General features: G+C 45.8%; 1 protein-coding gene across 1 annotated transcript in view; it reads left to right on the forward strand.

Annotated features, from left to right (window-relative positions):
- Positions 1-13,710, forward strand: part of LOC113405365 (uncharacterized protein KIAA1958-like) — a 103,936-nt gene extending 90,226 nt beyond the window's left edge. Inside the window, exons 3-4 of the mRNA XM_026646526.1 lie at positions 10,119-10,291; positions 12,898-13,710. Of these exons, the coding sequence (XP_026502311.1) occupies positions 10,119-10,291; positions 12,898-13,710 (986 nt within the window). The remainder of the gene's footprint in view (positions 1-10,118; positions 10,292-12,897) is intronic.
- Positions 13,711-19,351: the final 5,641 nt, after the last annotated feature.

A 19,351-nucleotide genomic window follows, 5' to 3' on the forward strand; every position in this document is an offset into this window, starting at 1 on the left:
GGCTGAACAATGGTAACTGAGGACATAATCTTGGTCACTTGATCTTTGTTATTGGTAGTGGGTGAGCCATAAAGAACCCATCTTGGGACTCAGATCCTAGGCTAAGATTGCCACTTGTTATCTTTGCACATTTGATTTGGAGTCAGCAAGGAGCAATAAGTGTGGAACCCCACAATGCCATTTTTACAAAGTAACTTATCACAGTAGAACTGCATGAAGTGTCAGATCTTTGGCTGGTGTCAACCAGTGAAATCAATGAAGTTACTGCTGTTTGCACCAGCTGAGGATCTGGCCCTTATGTACATTAGGTGTGATTAAAATAGTCCATTTTTCTATAAGGTCTATTTACCTCTCCACAAAGACACCTTTTGTTCTCATAGGTCTGACCCTCAGATTTTAACTGGGATGGAATAAACACTTTATGGCATACATCTGCTTCCCGGTAATTCATTTCAGAGCTCTCCTGGAAAAGTGCTGCTGTTACACACTTTGCAAAAGAAACAGGGAAACACTGAATAGGTGAGGAGAAGAAAGTGAATACAAGAATTTCATACGGGGGTTGTGTTCCTGCCTCTTCTCACCTCTCAGATCATTTTAAGTATTTCAAAAGAACACGTTAAGTTGCTTATTAATTGGAGTAGATCCCTAACTTTTGTCTTGCCCTTGACGGATCTTCAGATTGCTAAACGAGTCCGATGGTTTAGCATTTCAGATCATTGTTTATTTCTCCCCAGGAGGACATTTTAAAAGTCTAGTTTTGCTGAACAACAGATTGATTTCACCGTATGTACAATGTTTGCTACTATTGTAGTGTGACTTTGTTTTTAAATATTTGTGTTGGCACAGCCTTAAACTTCTAGAACTAAGAAGATCGTTTCAAAATTAAGCAACCGATAACGTCATTGATGTCTGTGATAAGTGCATGCTTTATTCACAGTATTTTGTCTGTACTTGGGTATGGTGACCAATTCTCATTTATGTAATAAACTGTTTTCTGCAAAGGTGGCTACTTTCTTTAATCACATGAAAACAATGTACTTAAAAATTTGAAGCACATTATGGAAAAGAACCCAATGCACTCACAAGCCTTTCAGGTCTGGATAGCAACACAGCTGTGAAATTCTTGTGAGCCTGTAAAACATTCTGAGAAGCGGCATGCAAACAAGCCCACCAAAGACTAGTTCTTGCCCTGCCCGGTATAACTTCATTGACTTCACAGAGGCTCTGGTTCGGGAAAGCATTAGGCACATGCTTAAGCCCATCCTTATTCAGGAAAATGCTTAAACATGTGCTTTAGTCACTGGGACATGGGATTGAAACCCATGCTTCAAGTGCCCTTCCTGAGTAAGGAGGCTTTCCTGAATCTGGGCCTGAGGTTGGATTTGGTGAAGCTGAGGGTATATTTTGGCTCTAAGTGTCCCATTTTGCTTTTAGAACTTCCATACCCAGGACTGTTCCTCTCACAAGAGAGCAACGTTTTCAGTTGAAATGGGGTTTGCCAAGGCCGAGGCGGTGTCTGTGTTTTGTCCAACTAGCTAGCGTGGTGACATGCCTTCCTAATGGCTAATCTGTGCATGTGCGTGTATGTGTGTGAGCAATTTTAAAAGTTCTTTAGGTAGTCAACAGAAATTACTTAAGGAAGGGTTTTGACTTAAACCTACAACCAGGGGTGAAAGTAACTTAAAGAACTTACCGGTACACCGGAGTCCTGAGCGGGGGCGTGGCCTCAACCGGAAGAGGCGTGGCCTTTCAATATTTAAAGGCCCTGGGGCTCCGGCTGTGGCTGGGAGCCCCAGGGCCTTTAAATCACCCTGGAGCTACCAGCTGCAGAGGTGGCTGGGAGCCCCGGGGCGAATTAAAGGGCCCAGGGCTCCGGCTTCCGCGGAGCTCCGGGCCCTTTAAATCACCGTGGGAGCCCAGCTGCTGGAGCTCCAGCGGCGCTTTAAAGGGCCCGGGGCTCCCCGCAGCGGCTGGAGCACCGGGCCCTTTAAATCACCGCTGCGGAAGCCGGTCCAGTCCGGACCAGACTGGCTTACTTTCATCTCTGCCTACAACAGAAGTAGACTCAGATCCAAGGGTACGTCTTCACTACCCGCCGTATCGGCGGGTAGCAACCGATTTATCCGGGATCGATATATCGCGTCTCGTTAAGACGCGATATATCGATCCCCGAACGCGCTCACTGTCGACTCCAGAACTCCACCAGAGCGAGCGGCGGTAGCGCAGTCGACGGGGGAGCCGCGGCCATCGATCCCGCGCCATCTGGACCCCAGGTAATTCGATCCAAGATACTTCAACTTCAGCTACACTATTCGCGTAGCTGAAGTTGCGTATGTTGGATCGATCCCCCCCCCCAGTGTAGACCAGCCCCAAGGCTGTAAATCTGGCATAACGGTCTCTTCCCAAGCCTGAACTTTCACTGTCCTACAATACGGTTTTAAAATGTAAGACAAATCTGAGCCACAAACTCTATTATTTTAACGATGCCAATAAAGCAAAATATCCCAAATTAAAAAGCTGCAAGAGAAGCCCCCAAAGCAGCTGCTTGTATGATGACAGCAGTGTTGAAGGAAGAGATGATCAGACAATCTCAAGTGCTTACAATAGGAGCATGACAAAAAGATATAAAACAACCAATGATAAGCAAAGGCAGCATGTTCCGGGTTTGACTGGGGAGAATAGGGCTGGCAAATGTGAGATGATTAAGTGGGGGGCGGGGGAAGAGCTAGTGAGTTGTTTTCTCCATTTGTCCCAGCTTTGGATCCCCATAAATTGACAAACTCTGCTAAATGGGGAACCATGTTGTTGAGCAGTAGCCATTTGCGTGGTCATTGTGGTGCTCCTTTGTCCAAGCCCATGAAATCTCTTCTGAATGTCTGGTGATCTTGGGATGCATTGAAGAACTGATTAGAAGTTAGTTAGTTTTAATGCTGGTTAGCTTTAAAGCCTCTGCAGTGACTCCAGCAGTAGGCAGAAAGAGGGACCGGGGCAATTTATATCAGATCTCCATACTCAGAACATCTCTGCTTCTGCAAACAGTGGAATGGGTGCAGGTTCCCTCCTCCCCCATTATGCACTTGGCTGACCATCCCTGGGACAGGTCAGCATGATCTGCAGCCATTGTACATGGCCTTCTGGGACTTAGACATGCCATGCAGCTGTGTAAATGCTGATCAGGACTGGGCCTTAAATGTTTCTTGCCAATATTTATTCCTCAAACTGATCTTGTAAGCTTTGCTGTATCTCTCAGCTGTGCAACTAACCCATAACCCTGTCATGCTTTTATTGAAATTTCATAATCCAGACATTGTTTACAAATGACATGTTAATTGATGTAGAAGTAGCCCAGGGATATTATGGCACAATGCCTACTCAGATGTGTTTTAAGAGACAAGAGCTCACACATTAGTGAACTAGGGTTTGAAATTAATTTATAATTTATTCTAAAAACAAGTGGAACTTGGCGGCTGTCCCTGGAAAGACATGTGAGATATCTCTTTAGAATAAGCCAGCATTTGTCTGTGTTATAACGCTAGGTTTTGGCAATGAGAGTCATCTTGCAGCAGTTTGGGAGAATACTTTGAAAAAAGAATGAGATAACTTCATAGCTCTATCTCCTTTTTTATGTAAACACTCTGTTTGTAGATCCAAATTCTGGTAGGCGCCTAATGGAAAATCTGCAGGTCCAAGTGGAAATGTGGGGCAGAAACTGACCGTCGCTATCCCTCCAAAACCTATGGAGAAACCACCCCAAAGTCCCTTCGTGAGAAGAGCAAAGACTGAAATGGTGGTAGCTCGAGGTTAGAATTGTAGATGGGGCTTTGTAACTCACCTTAGCTCTACATGTGCTTGTTCATTAAGCACACTTGTTTTGGCATAGACGTCTCACTTTCTTTTCCATACAAAACAATTCGTAAGACATACGGTATTGAGGAAGATTCTGTGTTACTCATTAGCATTTGGAAGGAGATTCCGGAATGTAGTAAGCATGGAGCTCTCGTCTAAGAGCACTTTTGGAAGCATCTCTCAATACTGGGTTGTGTTCGAGGAGCTGCATATGTCTGTTCTCCAAGAGAGAATAATGGAAAGTGTGTCCTTGTTTGTTTTGATAGGGTTGCCCTGGACAGTAATTTCAGATTACAGGATCAACCACCACTCTTGCTCTGTGCACAGAGCTCCCTTTTATGTCAGGGAGCAGTGTGCATGCTGATCAGTGAGTGGCTCACAGTATCTTGCAGGCCTCCTTTTGGAGGAAAACGACATCTTTTGGAAGTAGGAATGATGCTGAGATATTAAAATAAATCACATTTTCAGCCTCTCAAACTTGATGGTGTCTCATTAACCCGCCTTGCAAATTTCCACGTCCTTGCTCACCTTAAACACAAAAGATATAACCCCTGCCTCAAGGGTAGTGCAGAGCGTATAGAGCTATCGGATCCATAGGGAAACTTAAAGTTCTGGTATACGGTAAACACACTACAGCGCTTGTTGGACAGACTCATGGGGGAGGGGTAGCTCAGTGGTTTGAGCATTGGGCTGCTAAACCCAGGGTTGTGAGTTCAATCCTTCAGGGGGCCATTTAGGGATCTGGGGCAAAAATCTATCTGGGGATTGGTCCTGCTTTGAGCAGAGGGTTGGACTAGATGACCTCTTCAGGTCCCTTCTACCGCTGATATTCTATGATTTGGAGCATGTACATATTTTTGATAGGGAGGAAATAATATCACTAGTTGTTTTTCTTTTTTTTATCTTCATCTTAATTGTAGAAAATATTGACATTGCGGGAGAGCCCTAGAGAGAGTCAAACAAAACCAAAAAGGGAACATTTTCCAATGAGCCTGTCACTTGCCTGTACCATTGCTACTCAGGCTCCACAGGGCTTTTGAAAAGGGAACTTAGGCAAGCACCTAAGCGACTTGAAAATGTAACCCGAAAAGTCTAACTTAGAGCTGACATCCACCCAATGAGTCGTATCTAGATATTGTCAGTGAATCCTATCCATGCATGAAGCTATCCTTCATGTGCACTACAATGTCTCCATAATAATTTTAAACAGTTAGAACTTGACTCTGCTGCAGACTGATGACTAGGCATGATATATTTTTGCAAGTGCATAAATACCCTGAAGTTAATGGGATTTGGGGATGATAAAAGCAAGGAGGATTTGGCACACACTACACAGACGAAAAATGCAAATGACACTGTCTCCTGGCAGCCTTGGGCATCTCTGATTTAGGCCCGGTTCTAAAAAGCACTTAAGCACATGCTTAATTGTAATGACTTTGTTGGGATTTAAGCATGTGCTTAAAGTTAAAAACATGCTTAAGTGTCTTGGGGCTTCATCCAAAGCCATGGAAATCCATGGAAATCTTTTCATTAACTTTAATGGGCTTTGGATAGGCTCATGATGACCAGGGATGGGAACGCTCAACATACTTAAAATGAAGTGTGTGTTTGAGTGTGGTGTTGGATCAAGGTGCTAGTCCTTTTCAGTGCTGCCTTGCTGTGTTAGATAGTATGGATTGCTAGAATTAGTGGATTAAACTGCTTTCTCCTGGAACGCAGGAGATTAGAATGCAAATATAGAATAGATTTACAACAAAAATGATCTGTTGCCCAGATAACTGAATATTTGGTGGCTCCTGTTCCCATACTTTTATCTGACACACTGATCCAGATGGCAACCTGCCTTCCTCGTTACCATCTGATTACTTCAGCTTTGTTTTGTTAAAAATAATCTCTTCTTCTGTGTATACCTGAGCTACCCTTGGTGATCATGGTAACTATCAATTTGTGAATCAGCTAGTCTGGTTCTCAAGCTTTAGTAACAACGTAAGCTGAGTTATATGGTCTCTTCCATCGAAAGAAAAAGGTGGGGGAGAGCGGGGAGTTGTGTGTAGAATAAAAGAGTTATGAGGATTTTTATTTGATATGAGCAACATCTTACAAGTGTTGAGTGTTTCATCCGAAGTATCACAAAACAGCTTGTTCAGTGCCTAGCACAGTGGGGGCTGACTGGGGCTCTGATTTGCTACCGCAATACAAATAAATAGTAATCAAATATTAGAGACAAGCCTGAACCAAACCTCGATGTCTTGAACACCCTGGAACTTTGGAAAAGTTTGGGCACCACCAGTGCTTAACCACCTGTCAGATTATATCCTGGACCTCAGAGACGTCTGCCTTGTGCTGGGGCTCAAGGAAGCTGCACTGGCGATGCTGTGTCTCAAAAATGTAGTCCACAATTTTCAAATCCGTGTGTCTAAAATTAGGCTCCTCTGTGGATTTTTTAAAAAGCATCTATGGCTATTAGGAGCACAAGTCCCACTGACAGCGGTGCTCCTAAATCCCTTGGGCACTTTTGAAACTCTTCCCCCCATATTGAGGCTCATAACCAGAAGTGGCCTGGTTTTCAAAAGGACTGAGTGATTGCTGCTCCCAGTGATAGCCCTGGGGCCAGCTGGCCATGTGACAGAATCCTAGAAATGTAGGGCTGGCAGGCACCTCGAAGGGTCATCAAGTCCAGCCGGAAGATGTCGTCACAGCAGGCACTCTGGGAAAGCAGAGGGGGGCAGGTGGCTTGTACATAAATTTGGCACGAAGCGGACACTGTTGATTAGGTGTGCTCAGCAATTGCTTTGGGCAAGTAGAAGGCATCAAATACAGGGCAAGGGCTTGCCTGTGGGGGCACAAAGTACCGAGGGACCTTTGCCTACTGTAGTCACTGGAAGGTGAGCTAACACAATGGGGGACTCATCCAAGAGGACCCGCTGGAAGAGTGCAGCCGTGATGCCTGCAGTTCCCTTCCGTGCTTGACCGGAGACGTGATCAATGCAGCTGAGGAGAGGGGCCACACGGGGCTGGGGCTGCTCTGACAGCTTTCTAATTTGCATTGATAGTGCAATGGGCGTGAGAGATGCCCCAGGCACGGTCTCTGCACCAGCAGTGGGGATGGCACAGGAGCTACCACTGTGGCTCTAGACACTACTCAGGGATTGCCTTGCACCGGGAGGGAAGGCTCTAGGAGCCGGATCTCCTGACTATAGGGAGCAGTGCAGAGCAGCGCCAACATGCCAGGGCATCAAGTCCCAGATGTGCACCAGTTAGAAAGGAACCAGTGTGGACAGTATCAAGCCTTGCTTTGAGATGAGCCAATTGTAGCAGCTCTGGCAATGCTTGTGCAGCATTAGGAAGGCCTCGGTGTGTGAACGCAGAAGGTTTACAAGGCGAGCAGGTATCTCCTCAGTGGGCAGTGGCCACAGCTTTGTTCAGTACTGCAGGCAGACTTGCAAAGAGAAGAGTGCTAGCTACCCATAACATTTCCTGCGGTAGCCTGGATTTTCTTTAGCTATCTCCTATCCAGTTACATACCAGGGCCAGCCCACCTCAGCTTGTGATATCGTAACCCAGGGGGGCCAATGCTCCTGGCTGGTGCCAAATGTTCTTCTGCAGCAATGTCACATGCAATAGTGAGACAGTAACTAGGCAGCCAAACCTTGCAAAAATGTGGTTGCAAACAGAGGAACATGAGAACGTCATGCCTTCTGAATTGTTTGCCGTGAACATTTTTGCTGCTAGTGAATCCTATGCTGCCTGACAATTGCCTTTCCGATTGAAAGGAGAATAGTCAGCTGTCTTTAGAAGTCCTTCGTATGTTTATTTAATAGTTGTAGTATATAGAAAGAGGGTAGTATCCCTTTAAATAGTTTGTAAGCTCTCTAGGGGCACTTACCATGCTCTCAGTGTTCTAGAAGCTGCTAGAAACCAAGCCGAGAAACAGCATGTATATGTAGGTAGGCCTTGCGTGCTGTGTATAGTCAGTAAACACAGTTATTTGTTCCCGGGTGGTTCTGTCATATGTTGTGCAAGAGTAAAAGTCATTGTAGTCTTACCCATAAAAACCCTCCAAACACTCATTGATTGTATAAAGGGTTTGAGGCTGGTTTGTCAGTTTTTAAGATCTTTCTAAGGGTACGTCTACATGGCAATAAAAGACCCGTGGCGGTGAGTCTCAGAGCCCATACTGGTCAATTAACGTGGGTGCCAGGGCTAAAAATAGCAGTGTAGACATCCGGGCTCAGGCTGGAGGCCTGGTGTGAGGAGGGTCTCAGAGCCCGGGCTGCAGCCCGAGCAACACAGCTCTTTTTAGCCCTCTAAGTATGAGTCAATTGACCCAGGCACTGAGACTCGCTGGCACGGGTCTTTCATTGCAGTGCAGACATTCCCGAAGTGGCTGCAGACACTGCATATTTTGCATTGCCTAACGGCTGGGGCTTACCATTGACTTGAACGAGAGTGGAGGTGCTTTTGAAGTGCATGAAGAGTGTTATAAAGTCTAGTCCTGGTCCCAACAGCATCCAAGCCAGATGCTTAGATGGAGCCTGTGGTTTGGAGAGGGGATGACACTTTTACCTCCCTGCATAAAGCCCCCAGCCCAACTACACACCATTCCCAGGAGCGGAGTCACAGCGCAGTTGCCATCTATAGTCATCAGGCACTGGGAAATGATGGCGGGGAGGCACTGAGCATCCAGCGTCCCTTTAGGGCAGTGGTTTTCAAACTTTTGTACTGGTGACCCCTTTCACACAGCAAGCCTCTGAGTGCGACCCCCCCCTTATAAATTAAAAACACTTTAAAATATATTTAACGCCATTATAAATCCTGGATGCAAAGCGGGGTTTGGGTGGAGGCTGGCAGCTCGCGACCCCCCATGTAATAACCTCCCGACCCCCTGAGGAGTCCCGACCCGCAGTTTGAGAAACCCCTGCTTTAGGGCCAGGAGGAAGGCATGACTTAGAGGTGGGGAGAAAATGCATGGGGCATTGTGGAAGCAGAGATGAGGACCCTCAGGCTGCCCCATGAGAACTGGAGGGGAAAGCCCCTTCGTGACACCCCCTCCCCACCATATGACAATCTCATTGGCATTTAAAGAGGCTGGGAACCTCCTCTTCCTCTCTCCTCCCACGCTGCTGGTGATCTGCAGTGATTACCAGAACCCCAGAGCTCCAAAAAGCAACAAAGAGTCCTGTGGCACCTTATAGACTAACAAATAACCCAGAACCCTAGAGCTGCTGTAACTTCGGCACCCTCTGTGGCTGCAGTGTTGGGGGCAGGGGACCTGGGGAGGTACATAGGGCTGCTTCTGAGGGGAGCCCCTTTCCACGAGTTCTCACATTGCTGGGATGTGGCTCCCCTCCCCTTCATCTGCCACCCCGGCGGGCAATCCTGCAGAGCAGACAACTGGGTGCACCGATGACTTAAGCAGCCTGTTGGGGCTTACATGGCCTGGGCTGCCACATAAACTGTCTTCAGGCCCATAAAAAGTACACTTAAATATAGTGGATGTAATAAAAGTATACTGGTATCATAAAAATGTATTACTCTTTCATAAGAGAGAGTAAGGGCCTAAATATCCACAATAGGGTCCTTCATCAATCCACTCCATTCAGTTCCCGCCTGTGCTGCTGAGGAGAGTTTAAGAAACGAGCACTGTAATCCTGGCCTCACATCAGCTCACGCCATCTCTGACAGCTGCCTCTGTTGGCTCCACTACGTCTCTGGGCCTGCTCCTGCACTGAGTGCAAAGCGGGTAGAAAGCCCCTTGGTGGGAGAGAGTGGGGAATTCCGACTGAGTAGAGTTACCCAGTTTGCACAGGTATGCCTGACTGCCCAAGGCGCCGGGCAGTGCAGAATCAGGACCAATATGCAATGGAGCGTTTCTTTTTAACAGCTTAGATAGTTCATTAAGGCAAACCCTTGATGTTTCTTCCCACTGTTTTTTCCCCTCATTGCACCAGTCCTCCACTCCCCCCTCCCCAGTAAAAGGTTCTGCATTGCTCCATCTGTATCATTTACTGTATTTAGCACACAAAAAATTAACTCTGGGGCAACCTCAAGATGACCCCGTATTGATCCCGTACTGGAAATACTATTCCACATTCTAGAGTTCCAATAAAAGTGCTTTAATAGCTTCATGGGACTTCACCGTTTCAGTGACTTCATTTCTCAATATTTCTACTCGGGCCCATGTAAACAATTCCAAGTTGCTCTAAACCTGAGTAACTAAAGAGTCCAGCAAGGTTACATTGTTTTTATCCCTATCTTTGTTTGTTTTCTAGCATACTCGACTAAACTCAACAAATTTCCTGTCTTTAATTTCGACGACGACCTGAAGTACCTGTGTATCAGCGCTGTGAGCCCAAACACTACAAAGGCTACTCTGTACGCTCTGAACGTGTGGAGATACTGGTGCATGACAAAAGGACTTAAAGACTACATGGACATCACTAAGGTAAGCACTGTTAAATCATTGAGACCGCTCCTCTGGTGAAGTCAAGCTGACCCACGGATGGGTAAAGGTGAGGATTTAAACCTTCTTTATGCTCCCATGATCCCAGTATTAGCCAGGGACCAGCCCAGTCCCCAGAATAAGTCTGTAGTCGTCTTTCCCCATGGGACTGTCCCAGCAGCCAGGGACAAGCTAGGTACAGAGGAGTTCTGGCCACACCCCATTTTGCCCAGCCACGCCCCCTGCGCTGGCGGCCCAGAGATGGCAGGATATTCATGTCCTTGCCCAAAGAATACGCTTTTTATCTAAGGGGCCTTATTTCTCTCTAGGGGTCAGGCACTAAGGCCCCAGTCCAGCAAGCACTTAAGCATGCGCTTAACTTTAAGTCTGTAGTTCTACTGAGATGTTTCAAGTTAAGCATGTACTCTGCTAGAGTGGAGCCTAAGAATTTGTCTTGTCTGAAGTAATACAGAAAAAAAAACAAACCCTGCAACAGTGATAAAAATCTACTCTATGACCAAAGCAGTAACAGGGACGTTAGATACCAGCACTCAGCACACGAGGGTGCAGAGTTGAGACATCCTGACAACGGATGCAATGGAGATCCTAGAAGCTGTGTGTATCAGGCAGCCTGGTGGTGAAGGGAAGGGTTTCTCGTGCTGTTGAGATTAATAACAGTGCATGCTGGGCATCTGAGGACTGTCAGTCGACTTCCAAGGATGTGATACAACACTAGAATGCCAAGGACTGCGTGTCCCACTACAACCTGTAATGTCAGGAAGTATTTTTGTTTTCAGTTTCGAAGGTGTCCGTTTTAAGAAGGCGGTTGCCCCTTGGACTTGCATCTGTTTGCATAATTTACAGATGTGTTTGTAATCCAGAAGCAGAAATGAGAGCGCTGAAATAAACCTATGCAGGCAGGTTAACAAAGTCTGATTGCAGGACAAGTATGACATACAAATGGCCCAGATAAGTGCTTGTGATTACAGACAAAGGGTCCCTGAATGCTTCTTAATTCTCAGGCTCTAGGAATCAAAGGCGATATTGTCATCCATCCCTCCTGTTATCACAAGCATCTCATTATAACCAACTTAATGCTTTCCTTTAATTATGAGATTTATAGAGGCTGTAAGTATATCTCAGTGAAAAGGAGGAATGGAAAGGTTCCCTGGCTAGAGCTTAACAGGGAAAAGTACAGAATATAAGGCATGCACTGTACTCCAAGCATCAGACTATATTCATACTAGGTGAAATCCTGATTCCAGTGAAGTCAATGGCAAAACTCCCATTGACTTCAGTGGGGCCAGGATGTCACCCTCTGTTTTTTAAAAGGTGGGAGTTGGGGTTCTGGTGTTGTAGTGGAAGGGGCCCCACCCTAAGCATCAGAACGTGTCAGCTCTCTCGCCTTACATTAATTCTGGTCCCCTAATACCAGTGGGGTCCTCATCTCTGCAAAGCAGTGTCCTAGCAGGGGAGGGCTAAGGACCTCAACTCTTTTATTCCAGGCTGCCTTCTTTTCTCCATACAGCTACATTTCCCATTCCTGTCAGTACAGCAGCCATATACATTGCATTCTCCTTGTAGTTACGCAAATATGCACCCTTCTTCCAAAACTGCAAGGTTACTACATTCTTGTTGGGAAGATGGGAGCATGTTGCATCTTGCACCTTTCCTCTGTGTAGAGTGTGAAAAGATCTGGAACTTGGGTCTTCCCACTTAGTAGCATTTTCACTATCCACAAGCAGGCTGACCTATGACAGCTATAGAATAGAAATGGACCTGAACCACAACCGTGGATCTGAAAAGTGCTATACTTTGGAGAAATTTGAGACCGAAGTTCACTGCTGGTCAGGGCCAGTGCAACCCATTAGGCGACCTAGGCGGTCGCCTAGGGCGCTAGCATTTGGGGGGCGCCATTTCGGGTCCTTCGGCAGCGACCGCGGCGGCCGGATCTTCGGCCTCCCCGGTCGTCATCGGCATTTAGGCGGAGGGAGCTGGGGCAGGGGGGGTGCGGGGAGGGCCACCTGCAGCAAGTAAGGGGGGGGTTGGCACACAGGGGAACTCCCCACCCCAGCTCACCTCTGCACTGCCTCCTCCCCTGAGCACGCTGCCCCGCTCTGCTTCTCTCCCTCCCAGGCTTGCGGCGCCAAACAGCTGATTGGCGCCGCAAGCCTGGGAAGCAGGAGAAGCGGAGCAGCTACGGCGTGCTCAGGGAAGAGGTGGAGCAGAGGTGAGCTGGGGCGGGGAGCTGCCGCACAGCTCCCTGGGCCGGGGGGAGCTGCCGCGGGGGGGGGGGCGGCTCCGGGGGGGGGGGGGGGGCGGCGGCGGGGGGGGCCCCAGGGCGGAGGGGGAGGCGGAGAGCTGCCACAGGGCTCGGGGATGGGGGGGCGCAAGGTGGAAGTTTCGCCTAGGGCGTGAAACATCCTTGCACCCGCCCTGCTGCTGGTCAATGTCTGTCATGGGACAGGCCTAAGCCCTAGATGTGAACATCACTGGGGTTTGGGAAAATTTGGATCTAGATCCAAACTTGTCAGTGCAGGCTTGTCACTAGTAAAGAATTTTATCCCATGCATGTAGTAACACTGACATATGCATTTCTCTTGTTCCAGATTCCAGCCTCGAAGCTGAATGAACTCCTTGAGGACTTCTACATTACGGTGAAGAAAACGGATGGTTCGGACTTCCTAGCCACGTCTTTGCATGCTATCCGCCGAGGCCTGGACCGGATTCTGAAGAATGCTGGGGTGGGATTTTCCATCACCAGCAGCACCTTCACATCCTCCACCAAAAAGCTGAAGGAGAAACTCCGGGTGCTCAGCAAGGCTGGGATGTCTGGCGCTCGCTCTCGCAACATCGTCTATTTTTCCCTGTCCGACGAAGAAGAGATGTGGAGAACAGGATGTTTGGGTGATGAGAGTCCGGTGGCCCTGCTATCCACTGTGGTGAAATATAACAGCCAGTACCTCAACATGAGGACTTTGCAGGAGCACGCAGACTTAATGTACGGAGACATTGAATTACTCAAAGATTCACAAAACAGGCCCTTTTTTGCCCGAACGGACAGCGTGAAACGAGAACACAGGGTGAGCTCTAACAAAGTGTGTTATGGCCAGATATACCACGAGCACTCCAAAGGACACAAGCTGTGTCCCTACTGCCTCCTTTATAAGTACATGTACATCCACCGGCCCCCAACCCAGATGGAAGCAAAGTCTCCTTTCTATCTGACTGCACGGAAGGAGATTAGCGGCATGGGAAATGTGTGGTACGAGGAACAAAGGATGGGTCTCCGCTCCCTGAGGGGAGTCGTCCCAAAGCTGGCTAAAAAAGTCAAACTTGACCACTGTGAAAACTTCACTTTTGTTTCATTCACTCAGGCTTCCAGAAAGTTTGGCTCTCTTAACTCCTATCAACAAGTCTGAGGGTATGTCTACACTACAGGATTAATCCGAATTTAGATAATTCGAATTTGGGAAACAGGTTGTATAAATTCGATTGTGCGCGGCCACACTAAGCACATTAATTCGGTTTTTAACCACATTAATTCGGTGGTGTGTGGCCACACTACCCCATTACTTTAACCACAGTAATTCGGTGGTGTGCGGCCACACTAACCCTAATTCGAATTAACAAAATCGATTTAGGCACTACTCCGCTCGTCGAGGTGGAGTACAGAAATCGATTTTAAGTGCCCTTTAATTCGAATTAACTGGCTCTGTAGTGTGGACGGGTGAACGGTTAATTCGGATTAACGCAGCTAAATCCGAATTAAAGTCGTAGTGTAGACCAGGCCTGACATCCATGTTCTAACCCCATCCGTTTGTTCAGTCAGTTGTACACGAAGGGGGCATTGAACTAAAGGAGCTTATTTCAGTAGCCAGACCTCTATAGGCAAGCAGAAAGATGATGGCCTGCTGGCGACTCGCTTTGATCCTTATCGAAGCGGCTGCTACTGAGAAAAATTGAGCTCTTTTCCAAATGTGTGTTAATTATAGTCTATTATTGAGACACTATATTGCTGCATATACAAGAATGCTACAAGAGTGAGGAAATCAGTTCATTACAGTGCCTTTTAGCACAGGTTTTTCTCAACAACTACCACATTAAACTGGTTCAGAAATAAAATTCCCACTAGGTCAGTAGCTTTAGTACATTGTGAAGCAAGTAAGTTGCTATTAAATAATAATTTAAAAAGTGGAAAGCGCGAGAGAGTAAATATTTCCTGGGGGAAAATTGCACTTGACACTTTTCTGTTTGGTTGCTGGATAATCTACTTCTGAAAAGCAAGCAGCATCACTTGATGGAAGATCTTCCTGGAAGATGCAGCTTTCTTCTGTCACAATGTTTGGAAAGCATGAACTTGGGTTATGGAAGGTCTCTGTCGTGGTTGTCACCTGCTTTCCGTTGTCAACTGGGGCAATTTTATGAAGCCAGATTCATGTACACACATGCGTTTGAGAACGATATTTCCTACGCAACGGATGACCTGTGCTACCATGGATTTTTCTCCTTAACAAGTCTGGCTTGGATTAAGGGAGCTATTATCAAAGACTGGTAACTCTTGAAGCAGAAGTGCCTATGTTTTCTTTCATAGTTACCATACAAAGGTTATTTTCCTGTGAACCATTCTTAGATTTTCCCATCTGGGCGGTATATAATGAATATAGATATTTTTCCAATATACAGTAATTTACACTGGATCTGTAGATACTGCTAGAAGTAATTCCTGGATTTACCAAACAGACAAACAAACATGGTTACAGCATCCTCAAAAGACAGCTTTTTAAACCAATTTATAAAAGTTAAGTCCAAATTTTTCCAAAAGGCCAACTAGTGATTTTGGCCGCCCCACTTTGGAGACACCTTAAAGGGACCTGATTTCAGCATTGTCTGAAAGTCAGGTCCCTTTACAATGTCTCAAGTTTGGCACCCAAACACTGAGGCTCTCAGAATCACTTTTGTAAAATCTTGGTCTAAACTCTTAGGGTTCAATCCAGCTGCCATTCAAATCAATGGGAAGACCCCTATTGACTGAAATGGGAGGTGTACCAAGCCCTTAAGTCACAAGAAGATGTGTCATAGAAGACCTTGCCCCTATTTTAGGGAAGTAGGAGTTTTACCATTCATGGCTCTTTGTTCTAGTACAAATGACCTGGCTGTCATCTTCCAATATATCACAAAGTTGTGACATCATTATGGAATCTGGGGACACATCAAGCAAGTGACAGAATCATTTGTATACCAAGATTGTGTTACACCTTTAAATCATAGCTCAAGATCCATAGTTACGTGAATACAGATATACAGAAATAAAATCGGGCTTTATTTTTTGGAAGATTCACACACACATTGCTAGTATACTTCTAGCAAGAACTTGATTTCTAGTACCTATTTATTATCCATGAGTTCTAAAATATAGTTTTACTTCTGTCGTTTAAATGTGTGTGCACAGCATTAAATGTTACTTTAGTTTTAAAAAGTCATTCACTGGACCGGGAGAGAGAGAGAGCAGCATTAGCAAGGGAAATATCCATCATAAGCTACCAACTAAACCCTTGTGCAGGCTGTGTAGCTTATTTTCCTCCTTCTGTTTGTTTCCTTACTAAGGACCTGATCCTGTGGGGTCTGAGTACCCTCCACTCCCCTTTGACTGCAGGGAGAGCTGAAGATGCTCATGCGTATACATGATCAGACTCCTAGTAAATGTAGCGTGATAGCTGTGGAGTTAGGAACTTTGGTTAAGCTGTATTTCTTTCAGAGAACTGTACATTGTAGCTTGATGCATATTTCTGAGTATTGTTGGTGCTGATGTCTGAAAGAAAACATACATTTCTCTAAACACTGTACCTCTTCTTGGTTTACATTGTTTTCCTTTATTTGACTGACTCTGGTAAAGGGAATATCCGGTTGAAACAAGGTTTTGTCAGTTCTCTGAAGCTGATCTTCATGTAGGAGACTGGCATGTAGGAGACGGTATGTGCAGTACACTGTAGCATCACAAAGGCATTATAGCAAAGAACTGGACATTACTGAAAAAAAAAGCAAAAGTTATATTTATATAGTATGGGTAGTTTTCCTTTTCTTTCGGCTCTCACGTCTGCCTTGCACCTTTGTGCAGTCGTTTGCACCTCTGCAAAGTCAGTGCAAAATGCTGACATTAGTAGCATATACTGGTTAGTAGTATGCCTCTGCCCAGATAGAAATGGCAGCTCAAGGGGCAGGGCTGTGAAGAATTTAGTCTTGGACGTGTCAGTTTTAATGGCAAAAATTTCCAAACCTAGCTGCGTAAAGTCAGGCTTTTAAATCCACAGTTGGCACCTAAATATGTGGCCTAATCTTCAGAGATCCTGAACTTCTGAAGCTCCCTTGGGAGTTGATGTTGCTCAGCAATTTCTAGGATCAGGCGTTGGGAGAGGGCGTCACTATTAAAAGTATTAGGGAAGAGATTTCCAAATGCACAAAGGGGCACTAGGCACGAATCTAAATGTGACTGCTTATAGCAGAATTTGGCTAAAATTTCGTTAATTCCCTTCTGAACTCTATTAGGACAGAAGAATTTCATTTCATTATTGTATTCCAGTATTCTCTCTACAAGGAGAAACTAATTCACAAGTATTATCTGATAAAACAGTATAAAACGAGGAAAAATCCTACTTCTTTGCTTTAAGAAGTGATTAGTGCTAATAAGATTTTTTTTTTTTAGTACTAGTATAGATTCCCTCCCACCCCAAAAAACATTTTTCATGGCATTAATAGCCATCATTTGAACTAAATGGTGCCCCTCTGTGCTAACATGTGAATCTATATTATCCAAGGAAAGCATTTATCCTATTCCTGATCTGCTAGCAGTGAAGATGAGCTTGCCGTGTTTTGCAAACATTTGTATTATCTGCATTTGAAAAGCAAATAGAGCACTGGAGGGTAGCAGATGCCAGACAAGCTCAGACGGGCATAGAATCAGCCAGCTTGTTATCCGGCATTTGGCCTATCAATCTGATATCTGATACTTCACAGGATACTCACAATGCACCTGTGTACCAGTAAGCTTTTTGTAGGGATTGTGTGAGAAGACGCTACCCTATGAGCTGAAAAAAATAATACCTAATGCTTTTGTGAAGGAAAGTCTGGCTTGATCCTGTTTAACAATGTCTTTTTTTTAAATGTTCTTAAGTTAGATAATTTGGTGGCTCTGTTCTGATTTATAATCAGTGTTTGCTCTGAAATAAAAGCAATATTCATCTTTGCAAATTGTGAGAAGTGACTAAATATTTCAGAATCTAATTTTTTTTTTGAAGTAGAGAACAACGTTTGATGATAGTTTAATGATGAATTTTTTAAAAATTATTTGTTTATTCCCTAAACTTTCTCTGTGGTACAGTCAGTAAAAGATCTTCATTTTGTCTTTTAACTTTTAGAATTAATGATACTGGAGCCACTGTTACTTATCTAAATAAATTTAATTTTTCAAAGCATCAAAGATAGGCCCAGGTTATTGTTATTTGTATTATAATGGTGTCTAGAGGCCTCATCTGAGATCAAGACCACATTGTGCTGGGCAGCGCCCATACACAATCCATGTTGCAAATGGCTTACAATTGAAATAGACAAGAAATGAGAAGTTACTACACTTACCAGAGGGTCCGGCGGCAGGCAATCGATGTTCTGGGATTGATTTATCGCGTCTGGTTTAGACGCGATAAATCGATCCCGGATCGATCCCGGAAGTGCTCGCCGTCGACGCCGGTACTCCAGCTCGGCGAGAGGAGTACGCGGCATCGACGGGGGAGCCTGCCTGCAGCGTCTGGACCCGCGGTAAGTTCGGACTAAGGTACTTCGAATTCAGCTACGTTATTAACGTAGCTGAATTTGCGTACCTTAGTCCGAAGTGGGGGGGTAGTGTGGACCAGGCCTTAAAAAGGCACAGAGATCTGAACTGACTTCCCCAAGGTCACACAGCAGGTCAGAGGGACTAGCATCCAGGTCTCCTGAATCCCAGTCTACTCCCCTATCCTCTGGGCTAGGCCATCAATCTTGCATTCACAAGGTTACACGTCCCAACCAAACTTCAGTGGGAGTCCTCTGAGTTTAGCAGGAAGGCAGCATCATTCTAGACCATAAGCATTAATGAACTGAAAAGCATTGGGATGTTACCAGAGGAGATTGCATCACTGTTTATTGAACTGTGCGGCCGAGCTACGGTGACAAGCTGCATTTGTGCATCATCTCTTTGTGTTCGTGAAGGATCCAGAGCTGGGAGTTTTGCCAGAGCAAGGACGGCAGAGCAGGCCACGAGTGGAATTACCACCCACAAGCCCCATTATTTTGAGACTGTGGCGCTGGTCCTGAGCTGCTGCCAAGGAGCACTCGGTGCAACTGGACCTTTACACCACCTTTTTACACTCCTGCATTCCTGAGGCTGCCTGGATGCCAGCCCAGTCCCTGGCACTAATTAGGATGGCCTGAAGCCGCTCCAATTTATATTTCCTGCCGAGAGCCCCAACTGGCCCTTCCAACAGCCCTCATGGGGCACAGAGGCACCCTGGCCATGCCCACTTTCCCACAGCCAACTCCCAGAGCACCCCGCTGTGCTGGGGGAAACCCAGCGGCCTGCTAAGCCGGCTTCAGGTCAGCTTTGTGTTGCCACAACACACTGGGGAATCAGACCCGGTGTTTTATGGTTCCAAAGGGCTCGCTCGCTTACACCTGGGGTTTTGCTCTATCCCTGTTCAGAACGCTGAGAGTGTCGACACCCTTCGGAAACAGTCAGGTATAAATACTTTAAATGTATATTTCTTGTGATTCCTTATAGAGGGGTTCCATTAAAATTCCTCTTCTATCACTGTATTGTAATACTTGGCAAAGGCTGACTTTTGAACAATGGCCACTGCACTATTTACTATGTTGTGCTTCAAAAAAGGAAATTTTCAAAGATATCCCCCCCCCCATTTTCCCTCTCCCAAATCAATTGTCTTCATTACCTAAGGATCATATCTTTAGCGTGATGTGCTGGGCACCATGGTCAAGGTTTTCAAAGGTCATTAGTAGGACCCTACCAAATTCACA

The sequence above is a fragment of the Terrapene carolina genome, unplaced genomic scaffold, assembly GCF_002925995.2.
Source record: "Terrapene carolina triunguis isolate 2854851 unplaced genomic scaffold, T_m_triunguis-2.0 Scaffold35098, whole genome shotgun sequence".
NCBI lineage: Eukaryota > Metazoa > Chordata > Testudines > Emydidae > Terrapene > Terrapene triunguis.